Source organism: Hyperolius riggenbachi, chromosome 2, assembly GCF_040937935.1.
Source record: "Hyperolius riggenbachi isolate aHypRig1 chromosome 2, aHypRig1.pri, whole genome shotgun sequence".
Taxonomy (NCBI): Eukaryota; Metazoa; Chordata; class Amphibia; order Anura; family Hyperoliidae; genus Hyperolius; species Hyperolius riggenbachi.
The window spans coordinates 494,598,706-494,618,190 of record NC_090647.1 but is presented as its reverse complement, the minus strand read 5'-3'; the positions used below and the strand labels follow the sequence as shown (position 1 = coordinate 494,618,190).

The 19,485-nt window shown below is 45.0% G+C and overlaps 1 protein-coding gene across 1 annotated transcript in view; it reads right to left on the bottom strand.

Annotated features, from left to right (window-relative positions):
- Positions 1-19,485, bottom strand: part of KCNJ6 (potassium inwardly rectifying channel subfamily J member 6) — a 252,726-nt gene that overhangs the window by 9,751 nt on the left and 223,490 nt on the right. Inside the window, exon 3 of the mRNA XM_068270415.1 lies at positions 9,954-10,863. Coding sequence (XP_068126516.1) covers positions 9,954-10,839 — 886 coding nt within the window. The 5' untranslated portion in view covers positions 10,840-10,863. The remainder of the gene's footprint in view (positions 1-9,953; positions 10,864-19,485) is intronic.

Genomic DNA, 19,485 nt, shown 5'->3' with positions numbered 1-19,485 from the left:
TTTTTACTGTCTCATTGTCTCTGTCCAATGACACCTTTATTGAAGTATGCCAGAGCTCAAATCTATGATCCATTGACCCTTTTTTTTATCTTTTTCCTACTCTCAGAAGCCATTTACTGACAGGAAAGTGTTTTATGGCAGTAATTACTTATCAGTGAGGGTCATGCTGTAGTCTAACCCGGTCCTCACCATGACAGAAACTGTCACTTGCATACCTAATGTTTAACTCTTTCAGGCAGAGAAAGAAAAATGAACACAGCATAGTCATGTGTGTGCTTGTCACTGTACATACACATGCCTATCTCTTTATGTCATGTTACCTCGGTTGTCATGCCAGTTGTACGCCATGTTTGGTTCTTACTTTGTACATCGCTACAGTATATGTTGACACTTTATAATAAAAATGCATAATATTATCTGCTATGTATAATATTATCTAAGTACTGAGTACTATTATCTGCTATAATATGGCTGGCATTGGGCTCTTAAATCTTAGTTGTTCCATCTCATTAGACGGCCATTATTGCTGTTGCGTGAAGAAGGCGATTGCGCGTTCCTTATGATGCTTTGTTGTGAGAGTGTCTGGCTGCTGGACTCTCTGTAGCACAGACAGATGGAGGCTCTGCAGCAACGAGGGTCTTGCCAGGGCCATCTCTGGAGGAGGGAAGACAAGCTCAGGACTGAGTGATGGTCCTGGATGTCAGCCGTGACCAGCGCCGTATATGGAGCTTCCGCTGCTGAGAGACACACATCTATGAAGCTGTCTGCACACATTGCAGAGTCACTGGGGTTGAACGGTTTTCTCGAGCTCGTTGTTTCGGACAATGCATTCATGTTCCCAATCATGCTTTCCACATATCAGATGGAAAGCGTGAGGAGTGTGTGACAGCCTGTATCCCGTATACTAATACCTGACTAGTAACAATGAGAAATGACGCATGCATGGGACGCACAAACATCCATTTGTTATTGGCTGCTGGCCATACAAACAAATGGCCGTTGTGACTAGAAATCTATCCATTTTTTTTTTTTTTTTTTCATCCCTCACATATAAGTCTTAGGTCTTGAGACAATCATTCTTAACCTAAGGATTAAACTTCATCCCAATCAGTAGCTGATACACCCTTTCCCATGAGAAATATTTACCATTTCTCAAATAGATCATCAGGGATATCTGTATGACTGATATTGTGGTGAAACCCCTCCCACAGTGTGATGTCATGACCATGGTCCTAACAGTTTGCTGTCTGTGAATCTCGTTACATTGTGGGAAATAACGGCTTTTTCCAACTGCCAAGCAAGCAGTATCTCCCTCTGTGCATAGAACTCTCAGTAGCGAATATTCCGTACATATCACCTGGCAGAACTAAAGATGTCACCGCCAATGATAAATATCAGAATGTAAATCAGGGAGGAGGGGAAAGCTGAGTGAAGTTGAGTGAAGCTGGGCCCCTACAATCAGCACTAATAAAAATTCCATCTTCTTTGGTTAGTGCTACGTGTGCCCATTTGCCACGCTTACTATGTAAGCATTTGTGGGAGTTATGTTGGCTACACCTACCAGGTGGAGAGTGAGAAGAAGTTAAGTTGGCCACACATTTTGTGAATATATATAGAGGTCACCATGGGGGGAAGGGGGAAAGTTGGGATATGGAACCTTGGGAGGAGAGACCCATGAAGGGGTTGATTCACTATAGCAAATAGTGTGCCTTATCAGAGTTAACATGCCTTATCAGAGTTAGCATACTTTATCAGAGTTAACGTGCCTTATCAGAGTAGCATAGTGAGCGCTACGAACGTAAGCCTGCTAATTGGCAATGACGAGAGCTCCACTCGTCCTGCCCTGAACCCCTGCGGGTCCAATCACTTTAAAGGACATTATCGCCGCGCTTTGATTGGCCCAATAGGCTGCCTGTCACTTGACAGGAAAATTGACAGGCAGCCTATTGGGTCAATCAAAGTGCGGGAATAATGTTCTTTAAAGGGATTGGACTCGCAGGGGCTCAGGACAGGACGAGTGGATCTCTCGTCATTGCCAATTAGCAGGCACAAGTTCGTCACGCTCGCTATGATACTCTGATAAGGCAGGCTAACTCTGATAAGGCATATTAACTATGATAAGGCATGTTAGCTCTGATAAGGCACGCTATTTGTTATAGTGAATCAACCCCGAAGAGTGCTATAGTGTGCTCTCCACTCAAGAGGAATTACTTCTCCCTCCGAGTTGCTACAACTCAGAGGGGGAATAGTATTTTACAGTCCCGGGAATTTGAGCAGCAAGGTGAGCTGAATTGCGCACAACTCACTGGCGCAAGCGGCCCCATGGTTTGTACTTTAGCCACTTCGCAATACCCGACATTTCATCGCCTCCGCAGGACTTGTGATGGGGACAGGAATTAACCTCTTCACTTTTTCTTTTTTTACTTTAAAGTATATCCAACAACTTTTATGGTGACTACGCAAATGAGGCAATGATTTTAGGCTATTTCTGGGCAATTTTATCACATTCATGTAGTATAAGATCTACACATCTGTTGACCTGCCTTCACCTGTATTGATGGATTGTTCAGCTCATGTAGAACAGACCAGGTGAAAAGGGGATCCGGGTTTACATGCAGGCCTACGACAGCACGTTTCGTCCCCCCCAGGGGCTTCCTCAGGACGTACTAGGTTCTACAACAGCAGCCCTGCTACCAGAATATTAGCTGTCAGATATTGTATATGCTGCTATATCTAATATGAAGTATATTGATGCATTTATGCTGCTATCATTATATGATTGAATGTAGGGATATAGCCAATTGTTAATTTGATCCCTTGAATATAAAAGGCCCATGGGTAATAGTGAAATGGTCAGTGAACACAACAGACCCCCTCTGCCCCTGGACCCCTTAGCTGTGGTCTCAGCACTAAACCTGGCTGCTTCTGGGCCTATTTCCTGATAGTAACAGCGCAGTTTGTGCTTTTGAAGCATGATGAAGAGGCTTCTGCCTCAGGAGAGAACTGTGAACTGTGTAGTTTCTCTACACTGTCTACAACTGGCATTGCAGACAATAGTGTATGACTCCCGGGCTCACCCTGTGCAAATGATATTACCTCTTTATAAAATAAACATTGGAGGCACAGCAGCTGTTCACATGTAACACATAATCCACTCAGAGCTGGCAGACATGCACAGCCCATGCCTCAGGGCCAGTTGTAGGACAGTCACATGATAATGGAGACTGTACACACACTGCCACACACTGGTATTCATATAAAATGAACTTCAGTGAAAGTTGAACCATAATGAAATGATTGTAGCGGAGGCGGGACAAGGTCCCCCAGCACCCAAGGCTTAGACACCAAAGTGCACTCCTCCATCCCTCCCACCCCAGCCGTCACACACGGATTGGAAGAGGCGCCCCAGGGCCCCCAAACACCTTAATCTCTAGTTGGCTGTCTTGCAGTCACTGCCATGTATCCCTTTTTCTTATTTTTCTCTGCTTCAAACACAATAGGAGAATGATAGCTGAGTGAGTTGTGCGCCCCTCCTACACTGCGCCCTGAGGCTGGAGCCTCTCTCGCCTCTGCCTTGGCCCGGGCCCTGTATAGTACTAATGCAACATATTGATGGAGCAGAGTGTTCTGTACATGTAGATATGTACCCGGTCTGTATAACAAGTTGGAACTGTTTACTGAAGCAAATACAGAGATAAATCATAAACCACCATCAGATAATACAGCTTACTTAGAACAGAGAGGAACACAGAATGAATACAGGAGATGACAATACCATAGAGATCATTGCAGCACTTTATATACACAATGGCCTCTTGCGGTTGCTTTACTATACTGAAGTTTAGGCAATCCTGTTGATACTTCCAACACCTACTGTATACATACCAGGACCTATCCAGATCTAATTTCTGTAGGTCTCCAATGTCCAGCTCCACCCAACCCCAGCGTTACATCTCTGTAATGACGGGGCACTATTTGGGACAATATAATCAAGGGGAGTGTACTTTCACAGGCAATATAATGGAGGGCTGGTAGTAAGGAATATTATAATAAAGGAAGCACTAATCTGTGACACTGCAATGAAGGGGAATATGAATGAAGGTATGTACAGTCGTCGTTGTAGCAAATTAGATGCCCAGAGCAACCAATCAGGATCCTTTTACATGTTTTCCTGTGCAACATTTATGTGTATATTTATACTAGTTTTCTTTGTAGATCTTGATAGATCAACTACATTTAACCACTTCCCCACCACAGGTTATTTCCCCTTAAAGAGAAACTCCGACCAAGAATTGAACTTCATCCCAATCAGTACCTTATACCCCCTTTTACATGAGAAATCTATTCCTTTTCACAAACAGACCACCAGGGGGTGCTGTATGGCTGATATTGTGGTGAAACCCCTCCCACAAAAAACTCTGAGGACCATGGTACTCCTGGCAGTTTCCTGTCTGTGAACCTTGTTGCATTGTGGGAAATAGCTGTTTACAGCTGTTTCCAACTGCCAAAACAGCAAGCAGCAGCTACACCACCTGCCAGCAGTAAAAATGTCACCATCTGATACATTTCAGAATGTAAATCAGGGATTTAAAAGATTTTACAATGGGCAAACACTGACTAAATCATTTATACATAATTATTGTAAAAATTAAGCACTTTTTAAAATTATATTATTTTCACTGGAGTTCCTCTTTAAGGTCCCTTTCACTCTAGTGCGTCACTTTCCATCACCCCTCATTTGCCGGTCCCCTGTCGCAGTGGACATTAGTTTCCATGAGACTGGCCACACTACCCACGGTTCTAAAGGGATGCAGCGGAAGTGGTTCTGATGGTGCAGACTCTGCAGTGCGTTGCCAAGCCGTACGAGTGCTACCGCACAGCAGGGATTTGAGTCAATGGGTGGCGGTGCAGCACCCTTGCGCCAATTGTCCAGGAAACGGTGATGTACTTTTTGTCCAACAGGGAGCATGTCACTGTTCAACAGACGGCCTCCCCTGCTGCAGGACAATCGCACCGCACCATAGGCTTGATTCACTAAACTGTGATAACCCATATCACGGCCACGCTAGTGTTTTCGCATGCAATTGTGAATTTTTGTGCACGATTTTCGCACAGAAATCCGCGATAGCGCACGAAAATGCGAAAACGTGCACAAAAACGATATGAGTTAGCCCGCACTCACCCCGGGGTCCTCTAAAGCAAGAGGTATGTGTACCGCATTAGGGGGTATATTCCACAGCGGCATCTGTCTCCCAGCATCCAATCCTTAGCAGATTGGTAGATGTAATCCAGCCAGATCACCAATTATCCATATACTAGGACTCAAAGGGAGTATATATAGCGAAGCATTGTTTATTAAAAACAAGAATCACACTCACAAATATCTAGAAGTTACAAGCATATCGTGTGGGGTGTTCCCAGGACACCGCTCCCACCGCATCAGCCTCTGTAAGTTTAAAAGAAGCCAGCCCGAGCCGCCATTCACCCTGTCACTTTGCACCGCCGTAGGCTCCTCCCTACGTGTTTCGTCTCGAAAGACTCATCAGGGGTAGTGTTGATCGAACAATGTTCGCCACTGTTTCGTTATTCCCCGAATATCGGGGTGTTCGGGTTCGGCTCGAGCTCAGCGCTGTTCGGGGACCTGCTTTGGGGGGCTGGAGGGGACGCGGCATGAAGGGAAAGCCATAGCCACAGTTGGCGGGGAGAGGGGGACGGTCCCCCCCTCCCTCACCTCGGGGCTCTCCCATCTGCGCTCCCCTCCAGCTTAAATTGGTGTGTGGGCAGCAGCGGGCAGCAGGCATTGGTGTGTGGGCAGCGGTGGGCAGCGGGCAGATACATACCAGTCTCCTCCCCCCCTCACCTCGGGGCTCTCCCCTCCAGCTTAAATTGGTGTGTGGGCAGCGGCAGGCAGTGGGCAGATACATACCTTCCGTGCGTTCCACCCTGGATACTCCTCGCTCTAGCGTCTGACGCAACTTCCTGTTTATACAGGAAGTTGCGTCAGACGCTAGAGCGAGGAGTATCTGCGGTGGAGCGCACGGAAGGTATGTATCTGCCCGCTGCCTGTCGCTGCCCACACACCAATTAAAGCTGGAGAGGAGTGCAGAGGGAAAAGCCCCGAGGTGAGGGGGGACGTCTCCCTTCCCTGCCGACTGTGGCCATGGCTTTCCCCGCATGCTGCGTCCCCTCCAGCAGGCATGCTCGGGTCCCCATTGACTTCCATTAGGCTCGGTGTTCGGCCGAATATCCCGAACATCTGGACCGTGTTCGGCCGAGCCGACCCGAGCCTGAATATCTGGGTGTTCGATCAACACTAATCAGGGGCCCCTAACTGTATTTGCACAATCTAATGAAAACAATTACATTAGATGGTGATCTATCTGAGTGTATCCTGGCCATGCTGAAAGCTTCCTTGAGAAATGAAACTTAAATGACAGAATTGGTCTTAACACCTTCCCAGTTGGCTATTACAATCTCTGTAGTACTAATTAAAGCCACTAGGTGGTAGATGCTGTAAGAGAAGTGTGATGTGCATTTCTTGGCTGTGTTTTGCAGTGCGCTGTGCCTTCCAGCCGTGAGATGACAGTTTAAACAGCTTAGCGTTGGAAGGTTTCCAAATTATGATTTCAGATTTCTTAACCTGGAACTGAATCTCACAGTCATAATTCTACAGATCTGCTACATCAGTGCTCTATTTCTGGAGGAGAGACAGGCAAGTTCACAGTTCACAGGATTACTGTCAGGGCATGCTGGGATCAGTAGTGCCAAGGCGTAGAGGGCCATGCACAGCTTTTATTATTATTGCATAGTTATCTAGCATTGATTTTTTTAAATTTAGTGCTTCACAGAGTATTCTAAATAATTTGTGTCAGCCATTGTAGGTGCTCTGAGGAGCTCACAATCTAATGTCATTGAATAAAGGTGGCCATACACTGGAAGCAGTGGCATAGGGATCACCATAGTAGTCATAGCGCCTGCTATGGGGCCCATAGCCACTGGGAGCCTGGTGCGATCTGCAGTCTCCAGGCATCCCCATCTCCCTGACCACAGTGGCCTCTTTTGTTCTGTTGCGTGTTCTGTTGCATGTCAAGAGAGGGCACTCTAATCATAGAGACGGGGATGCGTGGAAAAGATAGATCGTCGGTTGAGCCCGGAGAGGTGAGTCACTTTCCTATGCTCTGCTGCAGATTCTCTGTAGGGAAAGGAACGGGTTACATCTAGCTGCTGGGGGCATCTTCTGGCTATCTATACTGGGGTGATCCTACCTATACTGGGGGAGGGGTTCTTTTTGCCTAACTATATTGGGGCCCTCTAGTTACCTATATTGCAGTTGATCCCTCTGGCTACCTATCCTTCTGCCAAGGCAAATTCCTTGTAAGCGCAAACTTCTTTGGCCAAAATTAATTCTGATTCTATACTTGGGGGTGGGGTTTCACCTCTGACTACTTATGTTGGGAAGAGGCTACTTCTTGCTACCTATACGAGGAAGGGGCTCCTTATAGCTATCTATACTGGGGAATCCTTATGCCTATTATACAGAGGGGGTGGCTACATATATTGGGGGCCCTCTGACTACCTATACTGGGATGTCCTTATGGCTCCCTATACTTGGGAGGCTACTTCTGGCTACCTATACTGGAGGGTCCTTCTGCCTACCTATACTGGGGGTGTACCTATACTCGGGGAGGTGGGGGGTTAGGAGTTACTTCTGGCTTCCTATACTTAGGGAGTCATCTCTGGCTACTTACACTGGGGGCTGTCTATACTGGAGGGATGCCACTTCTGGCTACCTATACTGGCGAAGGAGGCTTTAACTACCTACCTGATGGACATTGCACAACAAATCCTCCATTGACACTGTACATATGTAATTTTACCCTATATTTTTGTGCATATGACCCTTAGCGTGCAGTATTCTTTGGGAGGCGGAGTTAAGGGCACTGAGGTTCCTTTGCTTAAAGGGTACCTTAGCGCAGATGCTTACCGTACCTCCCGTGCCCCAGCGTCTTCCTCCATTCTCAGGTAATTGTCCAAGTACTTTACTTCCCGGACCCGGATATACTACGCTGTACATGCACATTTTGTCCGCTTGGGCGCCTTATGACTACGTGAGTGTGCTTAAGTCATATGGGGTAGCTGGGGAGAGCAGTCGCAAGGTGCCCATGTGGACATACTGCGCATGCACAGTGTAGTATGTCCAGGTCAAAGGGCACCGACCGTGCCAACCAGGAAGTTGAACAATTACCTGAAAGATCGGGGAATGGGAGGTGCGGTAAGCATCTGCACAACTTCCCACACACACAGTAGGTGTATTTTTGTAAGGAAAAATAGCACTAAGTTATCCTTTAAAGACTCCTGACACATAAATCCGGCACTGCATACATTTTTTGTGTATATCCATCCCAAATTTGCAGCCCCCTCACGTATGGTGCTAACCAGGCACACGGCTTCCCTACCTGGTGGGATCATTTTCTACCATCTCTCTTCAGTGTGTCATCCATGCACGTCCCTCCCGAGTCTACACAAATTAGCAGGAAAGATTGAACAGGCTGGAAATATGTTATTTTAATATCCAGAGTAAACACACAAAAAGTGCTTGAGGGTTTAGACTGGATTAATCAAAGGGAATTAAATATTTATAGGAAAACATGTTTATACCCAGTCGCTTTTAAACTACGTTTTATTTTTCAACTCTGACTGTAGCTGCTTTACATAACACAGATATCAGTGGTGTATGACTTAAAGAGGACTCCAACTCTATCACAGGAGAGAAGGAAAACGCAGAGCAACCCACCTTGTGTGTATTTAGAGGTAGCAGCCTGTCTAACAGGTGGAATCGATTATTGCTGACATGTCCAATCTGATTTCCGATCATTTTTCTGATTGATTTTCCGATCACGTATATACAAAATTGATCAGAAAAAAGGATCGGAAATCAGATCGGACCTGTTGAAAATAATTGATTCGACTTGTCTATCTGATGCGATATTGCATGATGTGTACCAGGCATAATTCTCTTTTATCTGGAAGTAATGAGCCACTGTAATTTGAGCTGTCGTCTCTGTCTTATCTGTGCCATTCAGACAGGCTATATGTAAACACAGGGGGTTAGCTGTTTCTGAGCTTCCATGAATTCAGGAAGTAACTTCACTGCAGCATCTCTCAGTAGAAGTTATGTGGGCTGCTGAAAATACATGTTTTTCTTTAAAAAGACTCAAAAGCTCTGATACTTACCCGGGGCTTCCTCCCATCCCATAAACGTGTCCCACACCGTCTTCCCGTGGTCTGCCGTTTAGCTGCGGTGAGTTCCGACCGTTACCAGCCTCATTGACGTCAGTTTGGGTCTACTGCACATGCGCGGGAGGTCTGCGCATGCGCAGTAGACCCTGACTGGCATCAACTGAGGCTGATAATGGAGATCACCGCGGGAGGACGGCGTGGGACTTGGCCGGCAGCGTGGTAGGAGCCCCAGGTAAGTAACAGAACCTGAGTTAATTTAATCTTTTAGAGCAGAGAGGAACTCTTGGGTTTAGTTCCACTTTAAGCTTTCTTCACAAACTATAAAAAACGTGGCCAAGGCGATTGTTCTGAAATCTAGCATGGGTACAGCTGTTCCACAATGTCGTTTAGGGATCTTTGACTTGTGACTTGGGTGCACCTCCACACTGATATGCAGCAACAAGCAGGAGGGAATCTGAATTGTTTGCTGACATGCAAGTCAGATGCATTCCACCAATGCTAAGCGGGTGGATGCCAGAATGGGGGCGGGACTACCTACTGAAGCCCAACAGAGAATGGAGCAAAAACATCACCATAACCCCCCAATTGGCATTTCTGAAGACTGCATAAAGATCGAAACCTCCATACTTCTCTTACTTCATTTACCTTCAAAAATAAAACAAGTGAATACCTCATTAAGACTATTATTACTCATTATGCATATTCTCATTTACCTGTTGCTTCCACCATTCCTTCCAAAATAACCACAATCTCCAGGTCCTCTTTTGGTAACTGAGCTTTTGATATCTCCCAAAACGGGCTGTGTGAGTTGATTTCATGGCTTATAATTAGCGGGGAAACCAAGAACAAGCGATCATCCCCGGTGTCGTACCCAACATTGATGTCCGTTTGGTTTAGCGGTATGAACTCGCCCTCCTTTGTCTGTTTGGATTTGATCAGTTTAGCCCGTATGGATGCTTCAACGATATGTGAGTTCCTGAGGTCTCCGACTCGGAACATCAGACACAGTTTTCCATCTCGCATGGAGATAACGGCATTGGTGGAAAAGACCAAGGTCTCAGCCCTCTTCTTGGGTTGGGATATTTTAACAAACATGCATCCCACCATGAAAGCGTTCACAATGGAACCTAAAACAGATTGAACTAACAGAAGAATAATGCCTTCGGGGCACTTGTCTGTGATGACCCTGTATCCATAGCCAATAGTGGTCTCTGTCTCTATCGAGAATAAAAAAGCTGAAACAAACCCATTAAGATTGTCCACACAGGGGTCCCACTCTTTGTCGTGCAAATGGTCCAGATCTCCTCGAATATATGCTATAAGCCACCAGATCATCCCAAAGAACAACCAAGTCACTGTGTAAACCAAGACAAATATGAAAAGGTTGAACCTCCACTTCAGGTCTACCAAGGTGGTGAAGATGTCCGTGAGGTACCTGTAGGTCTCTCTGACATTCCCGTGATGGACATTGCACTTTCCGTCCTTTCGGACATACCTCTGGATCTTCTTCTTTGTGCATTTCTGTTTAATGTCTTCCCGAACTTGTTTTGGGAGCTTCGGCTGCCGCACCGTGATGGGGCTCTCCACGTCTTGCTCCATCAGGGCTCTGGAGAGGCTGGGAACCTGACAGAAGGAGAAAACAAAGAAGAAATGTTATTTTTTAGACATGTGAAGAAAGTTAACTGATAATAATAATGTTATCGAATCGGATGAAAATCAGTGCCACAGCAAGCATGCCCAGTTGATGATTCAATCAATTGTGGGCTGAAATCGGTCAAATGTATCGATCAAGCTTGCTGGAAAATCTAATTTCGACGTAGTTGATCGGGTGTGCATCGGTAACGGCATTCAAAATAGTGATACTCAATAAGCTTGACGGACCCCTAGCTGCTCTCTCCCAAGTGTAAAATGTTCTGCTTCCTCGATGCCTGTGTGCATGACTCCTGGCCTTGTGGCACCAGGCATGTATGTGATTTCATGCCCAACATGGTACACGTGCCACGTGGTGGCGCTTGCAGTAGTGCCGGATACGGGGTTGATGATGGCTGAGGTAGCCGCATCTGGTGAGAACTTACACTGCACAGGCATTGGGGATGACAACATTTTACACCCCAGACAGGTAGATGGCAGCATCGCTAGGCCGGTTCAGGATAGATTGCGTGGTGAAATCTATCAGAAATTGGTCTGCAGGCTATGTGCAGGCAACACATCCCTCTCTGATCAGATTCGATCAGAGAGAAAAGAAACATCTGTCTCATAGTCGATCAACGTTCAGCTGAACATAGTAATTCAGCAATACTGTAAAATTTGGGTGCCTGGAGTGGCCGCCCGCTGTAGGCATCCTTTCTTGTATTTTGCATTGCGGGTGGTCCCGGTGCCCGCTATTTATCACACCCCGTGGCTGCCCAAATTTCACAGTAATTCTCAACTGTTTCCATAAACAGATCGATTAGAGCATTTTCTCTCTTCAGCTATGATCGTAAAATCAAACTTTCAAATCAAAGGAAGTTTCAGTTCCAATCGACCAAACATCAATTTTCAGCACACACTGCATAAATATTGCATCGAAAAATCACATCTGATGAAAATATTGTACGGTTAAAGCGGACCTGAACTCAGAACTTCCTCTCTTCTCTAAAAGATAAGAAACAGCATAATAACCTTTAAAAACAATTTTTTTTGTTACAATGGAAATCCTGCAATAAATCTACAGTGTCTACTTCTTGCTTTCATGGAAGCAGACATAGAATTAACATCCTGTGTTTACAAATTAGCTACTTTGCCGAGGTAACCAGCTGACAGATCAAATTACAGTTATGATTACCGTATATACTCACATGTAAGTCGACTCCCATATAAGCCGAGGTACCCACTTTTCCATCAGAAAGCAGGAAAAAGTGATTGACTCGTGTATAAGCCCCCTCTCCAGTATTCCCCCCTCCACAGTAATAAGATGGGCCCCCAGTACAAGTATGCCGCCCTTCTCATAGACAGATGTGCTCTAAAGATGATACAGCTGTGTCTCAAGATGCTGCCAGATGGGGTTATAGATATGAGACACAGCGATTTCCACACAGGAAGAATCCCTGAGCATTGCACCGCTGACATGTTGTTGGCACGCTCCACTCCACAAGCCAGGGGACACAGATAGCCTTGAGCAGCACACTCTACACACCATGTTGCTGGGGATGGGGGGCACGGACACAGTAGGAAGCCAGCTGGAGCAAGAGCAGGATCACTAGTAGTGCACGATCCTTACGCTCCTCTGCCAGTACCAAAACCCACTCCACCATCCGTTCTGCTCCACTGACTCTCATATAAGCCAAGGGGGTAACGTTTCAGCATATTTTTTGTTCTGAAAATTAGGCTCATATGCGAGTATAAGGCAGGGAACACACTTGACTGTTTTCGTGCGCGTTTTCTGCACAGAAAAACTGAGAACTGATGTTAATCGATGTGCTAGTTCACACCTACTGTGTTGTTCGCACGTAGAAAAAAAACTGACATTCTGCAAGATGACTCTGCACATTTTGGCAGTTTTCTCTATCAATTACATCAGCTGCTGTGAAAAAAACGTGCGCGTTTTCTTGCATGGAAACCCACTTGGTGTGCAGAAAAATTAAGCAGAAAAATGCGCGTGGAAAACTGAAAGTCAAGTGTGTTCCCTGCCTAAGGGTGAATTACCCAGGCTAAACTCTCTAAATATATACAGGGTGAGTTTCTTTCCATCTGTCCTGTGGAAGAGTTCAGGTCCACTTTAGTGGGTACCACAGAACACCTTCAAAGCTCTTATGAAGTCCAAACCTCAGGAGGCCAGATCTGTGATGGCTGCACAAAAGTGACCTGACCTACACAGTGGTGATTTTGATGTTGAGGCTGATTAGTGTGTATTAGTTTATATATTTATGTTATCTAGGCAGTGCTATTCCTCTAGGCAGAATGGGATTACGCTCTGTTTCAACAAACAGTTTAGGTTGTCCTTCAGTACGCGCTATATACATGCTGCGGATTCAGAGCAGCAGCACAGGTGGAGCTAGCGGTACTCAGTAATACCACTGCAAGATGATCAAATTAGCTGGGAAGTGAACGCAAAACCTCAATTAATTTTCATTGTATTGCGGACAATCAGCTTTTGCTTTGTGTGTTAATGACATCTGGCAGGTGATTAACAAGTGAATAATAATCAGATCGCGTAATTGACTTTAACCACTGAATGACAAAAAAAAAGCCGTGGCATTCACATCAATATAGAGGCCAGGCCAGAAAATGCCAATGACGGTCATCACAGGGCTAACAGAACGGTACTCTCCGCTAATCCTGACAGCTGGTGACATACTTATGTACTGCTAGACTTCAAACGGTAGGTTTAGGGCCTGTTTCCACTACACGTGGATTCTGGATGCAGAAAAACTCCAATGAATGTCTATGGGCCTGTTTCTACTAATGTGTTCACTGTATGGGAAACGATGAATGATGCAGAAAGCTGCAAATCACGTTTAGTGGAAACAGGCCCATAGACTTTCATTGGAGTCAGTTTTTATGCATCCAGAATCCTCCTGTAGTGGAAACAGGCGCTAAACAGCCACATCCAGAAACTGGATGCAGAAAAACAGATGCAGAACTAGTGGAGATAGGCCCTTAGTGAAGGGTTTTCCCATTTTTTTTATTTAGTACGGTATATTTAATGAAAGCCCAAGTGTAATCCTTCAGTTTACATCACCATGTGATCACATTCACACTGTGTAGAGCACATGGGTCACAACCAATTTCAGGGTTTCCAGGGGTGAAGAAGAAGCAGATACAGAGGCAACGACTGCTCTGGGTCCCTGGACCTGAGGAACCCTATGCCAGCAGGAAATTTGGGCACCCGCTAATGGCTGAAATTTGGATGCCACCATAGACACCTTTATAAATAACGACAATACTGTGAAATTTGGGTGCCTGCTTAGTGGGCACTGTAGGCGTACTTTGTCGTATTTTGCATTGCGAGTGGTTTCACAGTATTGCGGTTATCTATAAAGGCGCCCATTGCGGTGCCCGAAAACTATTGTTTTTGTGGTGGAGTGATGGCACGATGGTCAGTTAAGGGGGTGTTAAGGCTAGCCGTGGAGGGGGGAGGATAAGGTTAGCCAGAATTAAAGAAAGAAAATGCAGTGGGGAACACGGGTAATGTCATTTTAAAGAGAGAAGATCAGTGCTTTGATTGGCTAAGGTAATTTTCCTACAGTGGAGATCTGTAGCGGGATGGGCCTGGGACCACATGGCACCAGGGAACTGTATAGGGAAGGGAGAAGGGCCACTAGACACCAGGGAGCTGTATAGGGGATGGAGGGGACACTAGACACCAGGGAACTGTATAGAGGAGGGATGGGGGCCACTAGAGACCAGGGAACTGTATAGGGGAGGGAGGGGAGCACTAGACACCACGGAACTGTATAGGGGAGGGTGGGGAGCACTAGACACCAGGGAACTGTATAGGGGAGGGAGGACCACTAAAAACCAGGGAACTGTATTGGGGAGGGAGGAGGACTACTAGACACCAGGGAACTGTATAGGGGAGGGGGGGGGGCATTAGACACCAGGGACCTTTATAAGGGAGGGATGGGCCACTATTGAGGTTGGCCCGTGACTTGGTCCCGGTGTTTAATTTCAGCCCACTTTGCATTTGAGTTGGACACCCCTGTAAGCTCAAATTGCAAGCAAAGATCAGCACACACTGCAGCTGGTATGCTATCAGCATGAACACAGAGTAATACTCCGTACTGTACATACTGTTTGTAAAGTTCCAGGATGATAAATCAGGATTTAGAATCAGTATTATTAAATAGGGCCCCATTTTAAGCACACTTAAGATTTAGCACACCAACACTTTAAAGAAAATCCTCTGTGCAGATAAGTTGTGTCATGTGACAGCTGCCCACACATATCATACTGCTAAGCCATGGTGGTGACAGGTCTTCTTCATGTAAGCGGTTATATGGGATGGCAAGCATTGCCGTCCCTTCCTGGCCTTGTCTCCTCACAGCCGTTCCCCAGCCGCTGACACCAGCGTTACGCTCCCACAACAGGAATCACGGATCACACAGGACGCCCCCTCACTGCCTGTTCTCTTGCTTAGTCTGCCATTAGACATGTCAGTCCCTCCTGTATGACAGTGTCAGGGCAGGCGTTGTGTTCTGCGTGTTGCTGTCTGAGCATGTCGACTAACTGTCTATCAGCTGCAATATATTCAGCTGTGAAATTCTATGGCTGTCCTGCATCCCATCATCTTTCTCCCACTACACAATAAGCCACATTTATTTAAAGGAGAACTTTAATCAAGGATTGAACTTCATCTCAATCAGTAGCTGATACCCCCTTTCCCATGAAAAATCTTTACCTTTTCTCAAAGAGATCATCAGGGGAGTCTGTATGGCTGATATTGTGGTGAAGCCCCTCCCACAGTGTGATGTCATGACCAAGGTAACAACTTTTCCCAACTGCCAAGCAATCAGTATCTCCCTCTATGCATAGAACTCTCAGTAACAAACATTCCATACAGGTCACCTGGCAGAACTAAAGAGGTCACCACCAGTGACAAATGTCAGAATGTAAATCAGGCAGAGGAAAATGTTTACAATGGGCAAACTGACTAAATAATATATAAATTACTATTGTAAAAACAAAACAAAACACCTAACTTGAATATGCCTCCTTACATTTACCCTAAACCTTTACAGTTACCTTACATTTCAGGGTGTAAATCAGGGAGAGACAAGATTTTACAATGGGAAAACACTGACTAAATAATCTACCAATTAATATGGTAAAAAAATAAGCAATTTTATTAAATATGTTATTTTCACTACAGTTCTTCTGTGTTGTTTCAAACATAAATCTGAAATTCCACTTTACTGATTGGCCGAAGCCATTCCACCTTATCAAATTATGCCTTTAACCACTTGAAGCAGTGATCTGTGCTCCTTGCTTATCCGCTTCAACCTTCTCCTTAAATGGACGGGGCCTTGGTTCATCATAATGCCACACACCTTGTTCATACCTCCCTTCATGCTGTGCATTTGAATAAGTGCAATAGTCAGTTTTAAGGTGTGGCTGTGAAAGTTGGACTACTATAAATAAGGTCATGTGTGCGAAAATTGATGTTTTTGAATTGCCGGTGTGGAGAAAGCTGTTGAGAGTTCTCTGGACTACCAGAAGATCAAGGCCAGAGTGTTCACTAGAAAGGTTGATACTACTATTAAAACTTAAATACTTTGGACACATGGGCCATATGCAATTCACTTTTTCTCCTGAGTTTTCTCTTACCGGTAGGTGATATATTTAAACTTGCCAATAAAATGCCTTTCAAGCCACCAGCAAGCAAGAAAATACTTAAAACAATTTTGGTAGTACTTTTTCACATACTTTTTGGTACTTTTTCGATTACAAAATGCTGAAAATCCATTTTAAAAATTATCTCCTAGGAGAAAACTCAGGTGAAAAAGTGAAATGCATATGGCCCATGCAATTAACTTTTTCTCCTGAGCTATCACCTAGGAGATCATTTTCATCTTCTCTTTAAAACAATTTTTTTAGCATTTTACAATTGAAAAAGTACTCAAAAGTTGGAGAAAAAAGTACTATTAAAATTATTTTAAGTACAGTATTTTCTTGCTTGCTGGTGGTTTAAAAAGCATATTATAAGAAGGTGCAAAAATATCACCTAGGAGAAAACTCAGCAGAAAAAGTGAATTGAATAAAGGCCATAGGCGCATATGCAATTATTTTTTTTTCTCCTGCGTTTTCTAAGGCCAATACTTGTTAATAAAATGCCTGTTAAGGCTGGGTACACACTTAGCATAACATGAAAGGCTGCGTTTTATGTCAGGTTTTATGTTAATGTTGTGTGCATTTTGTATGTGTTTTTGTGTGTTTGCTGCGTTTTTGGTGCATGTGCGTTAAGCGTTTATTACCGCAGATGCGTTTTTGCGTGCATTTTAATGTATTTGCGGTTTGCATACACAAAATGCATATGCATTTTGCATGCGTTTTTATTTTGCATTTTATGCAAATCACTAGGTAGACAACAGGAAGCGGAAATACATCATAAAACTATTTTTTCCCCAAAACGTACATAAAAATGCATGGAAAACGCATACCATTGCGTTCCCATTGACTTTCACTATGTGCGTTTTTGCTGCGGTTTTGAAGCTTATGCAACAAAACCAATGTTTTTGAAAACGCACATATCAAAAACACATATGCGTTTTTTTCCTGCGGCCCATAGACTTTATTAGTGGCAAAAACGCAGTGTTTTCTGCAACGCTAGCATTTCTGCTATATGTGCGCCAAACCTAAGCAAGCAAGAAACTACTCAGAATGATTATAATAGTACTTTTCAATTACTTTTTTGGTACTTTTTTAATTGCAAAGTACTGAAAAGTTATTTTAAACAGAAGATGAAAACAGGAGAAACAGTTAATTGGATATTGGCCATATGCAATTAACTTTTTCTCCTGAGTTTTCTCTTTTATTTACAATAAGTACAAGAAAATATCACCTAGGACAGTGATGGCTAACCTTGGCACTCCAGCTGTGAGAAAACTACAAATCCCAACATGCCTCTGCCTCCCCGAGTTATGCTGTCAAAGTATTGCAATGCCTCATGGGACTTGTGGTTCCACCACAGCTGGAGTGCCAAGGTTAGCCATCACTGACCTAGGAGAAAACTCAGGCGAGAAAGTTAATGGCATATGTGCCATAATGAGAATGAAAAATATTTTTGCAGCATTTTAAAATTAAAAAAGTATGCAAAAGTCATTGCAAATGATATGGGCCCATATGTGAAGCTATGAACATGCCTATGCAACAGATGAAAGAAGCCATGATTTACAGACTCATCTGGCAAGCAGAAGTACCATATTTTTCGGAATATAAGACGCAGTTTTTCTCCCCCAAATTTTGGGGAGAAAAGTGGGTGCGTCTTATATTCTAAAGATACCAAAAAATCAATGCAGAGTGCACAGGGAAGCTGAACCGCCGCTATACATTGCCTGATCCTGCAGCCGCGATCCTCCCCCCGGCTGTCGGCAATCCTCTTCAGCATCCTCCTTTCATCCTGGGTCCCGCAGCGCGATCCTCTTCAGTGGCAGCGGTAGGCAGGGACACCGGCCGCCTACTGCTGTGCAGAGCCGCCGGGATCCGCTGGGCCATCTCCATAAACACTGCCGGGGTCCGCTGGGCCATCTGCATAATCGCCGCTGGAGTTCGCTGGGTCGCCGCCTCCATACACGCAGTTCTCTGCACTAGCCGCGCACGTGCGCGGCTAGTGCAGAGAACTGCGTGTATGGAGGCGGCGACCCAGTGGCGATTATGCAGATGGCCCAGCGGACCCCGACAGTGTTTATGGAGATGGCCCAGCGGACCCCGGCGGCTCTGCACAGCGGTAGGTGGCCGGTGTCCCTGCCTACCGCTGCCACTGAAGAGGATCGCGCTGCGGGACCCAGGATGAAAGGAGGATGCTGAAGAGGATCGCCGACAGCCGGGGGGAGGATCGCGGCTGCAGGATCAGGTAATATATGAAAGTGTATTGTAGTGTATTGTATTGTAGTGTATGGTAGTTAATTGGAGTGTATTTTAGTGTAGTGCAGTTAATTGGAGTGTAGTTTAGTGTAGTTAATTGTAGTTTAGTGCAGTGTAGTTTAGCTTAAAGGGAACCTAAACTGAGGAGGATATGTAATTTTCCTTTTAAAATACTACCAGTTCCCTGACTCTCCTGCTGATCCAGTGTCTCTAATGCTTTCAGCCACAGCCCCTCAACATGCATGCAGATCAGATGCTCTGACTGAAGTCAGACTGGATTAGCTGCATGCTTGTTTCAGGTGTGGAATTCAGCCACGACTACAGCCAAAGAGCTCAGCAGGGCTGCCAGGCAACTGGTATTGTTTAAAAGGAAACACCCATATCCCTCTCAGTTAAGGTTCCCTTTAAGTGTAGTGTAGTGTATTGCTGTATAGTGTATTGTAGTGTAACTGGAGGGAAATAGGGTATAGTGTAGTGTAACTGGGCAGTGTAGTGTAGATAGAGTAGCTTAGAAATTTTTTTGGGGGGATAAATGTCCATAAGACGCCCCTGCAGTATAGACGCACATAGGTTTAGTTTTTTGGTTTTTTTCCTGATTTTTGCCCTCTAAACCTAGGTGTGTCTTATATGCCGGAGCGTCTTATATTCCGAAAAATACGGGGGTACATATGGTCATGAAGAGTT